General features: G+C 49.7%; 1 protein-coding gene across 1 annotated transcript in view; it reads right to left on the bottom strand.

Moving 5' to 3' along the window:
• ARHGAP40 (Rho GTPase activating protein 40) overlaps positions 1 to 2386 on the bottom strand; it is a 68593-nt gene that overhangs the window by 1632 nt on the left and 64575 nt on the right. Inside the window, exon 17 of the mRNA XM_007934662.2 lies at positions 765 to 820. Within this exon, the coding sequence (XP_007932853.2) occupies positions 765 to 820 (56 nt within the window). The remainder of the gene's footprint in view (positions 1 to 764; positions 821 to 2386) is intronic.

Here is a 2386-nt window from a genome sequence, read left to right as displayed (position 1 = left end):
GAGGCAGTTATTGCTACAGAAATAGATTGCCCAAGCTTCCTTCCAAGGAAGGGCTGGTGGGTTTGAACTGCTAGCTTTCTGTTAGCAGTCAAATGCCTTAGGTACTATACCACCAGAGGTCCTTAGGGTATCCCAGAGGGGTCAAATTGACTATGGCACCAGCAGCCTTCACATCAAAATAAATAAAGAGAGTGAATGTGTGGGCGAGCACACAGGTGAGCGACAGCCCTGGTGGTACAGTGGTTAAGTGCTAGACTGTTAACTGAAAGGTCAGTGGTTTGAACCCACCAGCTGCTCCATGGGAGAAAAGACATGGTAATCTGCTCCCATAAAAAAACCCTAGGAAACCCTATGGGCTAGTTCTACTTTGTCCTTTAGGGTCCCTATGAGTGGAAAATCAACTTGACAGCACACAAAAAACACAAGAATAGACAGATAGACAGACAGATAGATAGGACCTTAAAGAGAGAGGTGGATGATTGATAGGTAGGGAGAGAGATCTACTGCTCCTGTCTCCAAGCCTGAGGCCAGCTCTAGACAAAACTCTAGACTCCACAATGGGGTCCCAAGGCCTGGCACAGATTGACCCTTAACCTCCCAGCACAGCTCCACCTATGATTTGTTAATTTCATTGGAGACTGAAGCCTGGGGGGAGGGTTCATCCCCATTTGGTCTCCAGCCTCCCCTAGAGGGACCCAGTGTGCCCCTGAGGTGGAGAGTTCCCAGGGACCCGCACTGGGCCCAATTCCCACTGCTGCACTTACTGATATTCCCTCCAACTTCATAAAGGAAGATGTCAGCTGACTCCCTGGACCTGTTGCTGCAAAACAGAGAGAAGAAAACTGATGGCTTCTTGTTCTGTCAGCAGCAAGACCAACAACTGCTTACAGACCCCAGGGCTGGCGTGAGTGGTCCTTATAGGGCTTTGGTCCAGGCAGAAGAGTCACAAGGACCCTCCTGAGACAGACGGAGTGAAGGAGCCCAGTGTCTATGATCAGGGAAGGGGCAGCTGGAGGGTACTTGACAAGGCCACAAGTCCTTCCCCTGGCCCCCCTGGGCATTGGAATGAAGGGCTTTGAGGTGGAGCTCCTTCTCTGGCATTAGTGTTCCCATTTGTGTCTTGGTTCTCTAGTGCTACTATAAGAGACACACTGAGACAGGCAGGGAATTGGGCTAGCCAGGTCAAACAGGCACTTGACCCAATACTCTTGGAATTTGAGCCTGCCTGCATACCCACACTCTGGTAGCATAGTGCCTAAGGCACTTGACTGCTAACCAGAAGGCTGGCAGTTCAAACCCACCAGCCAGTCCTCAGAAGGAAGACTGGGCAATCTACTCCATAGTGATCCGCCTCGGCAACCCAAGGAGGGGTCGCTATGAGTCGGGATGGCACATAACAACAACAACAACAGCATACCCACATAATTCTTGCTCCCGGCTGATGAGCCAGGTCCTTAGGCAAGATAAGAAATTACATTCCAAAAGACTCCACAAGCTTGACCACCATAAATGCTGATAAATCTCCTGAGTTGTCCTTCTAGCACCACCCAGGTACAAAGCATGTGCAGTAAAAATCAACTCCACTGACAAAGCACCCTTCCACCAGAGGCAGTCAAGAGCAAAATTGCCTTGCTGGGACTCGAACCAGGGTCCAGAGACATCACACAGGTGCAACATCCCAGAATAAGTCATGGCAACATCCCAGCAGCCTTCGTGATGGGTTCCATCTTTGTTCACACAGCCTTTGCGGTGGAATCTACCTTGGCCATCTCCTGTGTGGGCACCTGATTTTCATAACCCCACCTTTTTCTTGGAAATCCCTTCCTACCTTATGAATAAACTCAAAACTCACTACCATCGAGTTGGACCCGACTCATAGCGACCCTAGGGTTTCCCAGGCAGTATCACTATGGAAGTAGATTGCTCAACCTTCCTTTCAAGCAGTGGCTGGTGGGTTTGAACTGCCAGCCTTCTGGTTAGCAGTCAAATGCCTTAGGCACTATGCTACCAAGCTCCCTTATGAATAAAGAGGATGCCTTATTCCTATCTAAAACCCTTTATAAACCCTAGGAAATTCTTTGTTGGGAGAGAGACTGGAGGCTAGTGTAGGCGGAAGCCCCTCTCCATCTCTCCCTCATGAGCCCCTCCCTTCTCCTCTCTCTTTAGTAAACTTTAGTTTGTGTGGACATTTTACCTCTCCTGTTCAATTCTTTGTCAGTAGAAGGTAAGGACTCTTGCTCAGCATCCCAGGGACCCCGGTAACAAGCTACATGTGGAGAGCTTTGTTGCTGTTGTTGTTGTTGTGTGTTGTTGAGTCGGACCCGACCCATAGCGACCCCTCCTTGGGTTTCCGAGGCAGTATCACTACGGAAGTACATTGCCCCAT

The sequence above is a fragment of the Orycteropus afer genome, unplaced genomic scaffold (assembly GCF_000298275.1).
Source record: "Orycteropus afer afer isolate SDZICR_OR568_19922 unplaced genomic scaffold, OryAfe1.0 scaffold00020, whole genome shotgun sequence".
Lineage (NCBI taxonomy): Eukaryota > Metazoa > Chordata > Mammalia > Tubulidentata > Orycteropodidae > Orycteropus > Orycteropus afer.
Note: the sequence above shows the minus strand (reverse complement) of the source record. Positions and strands in the feature narration are given on the sequence as shown.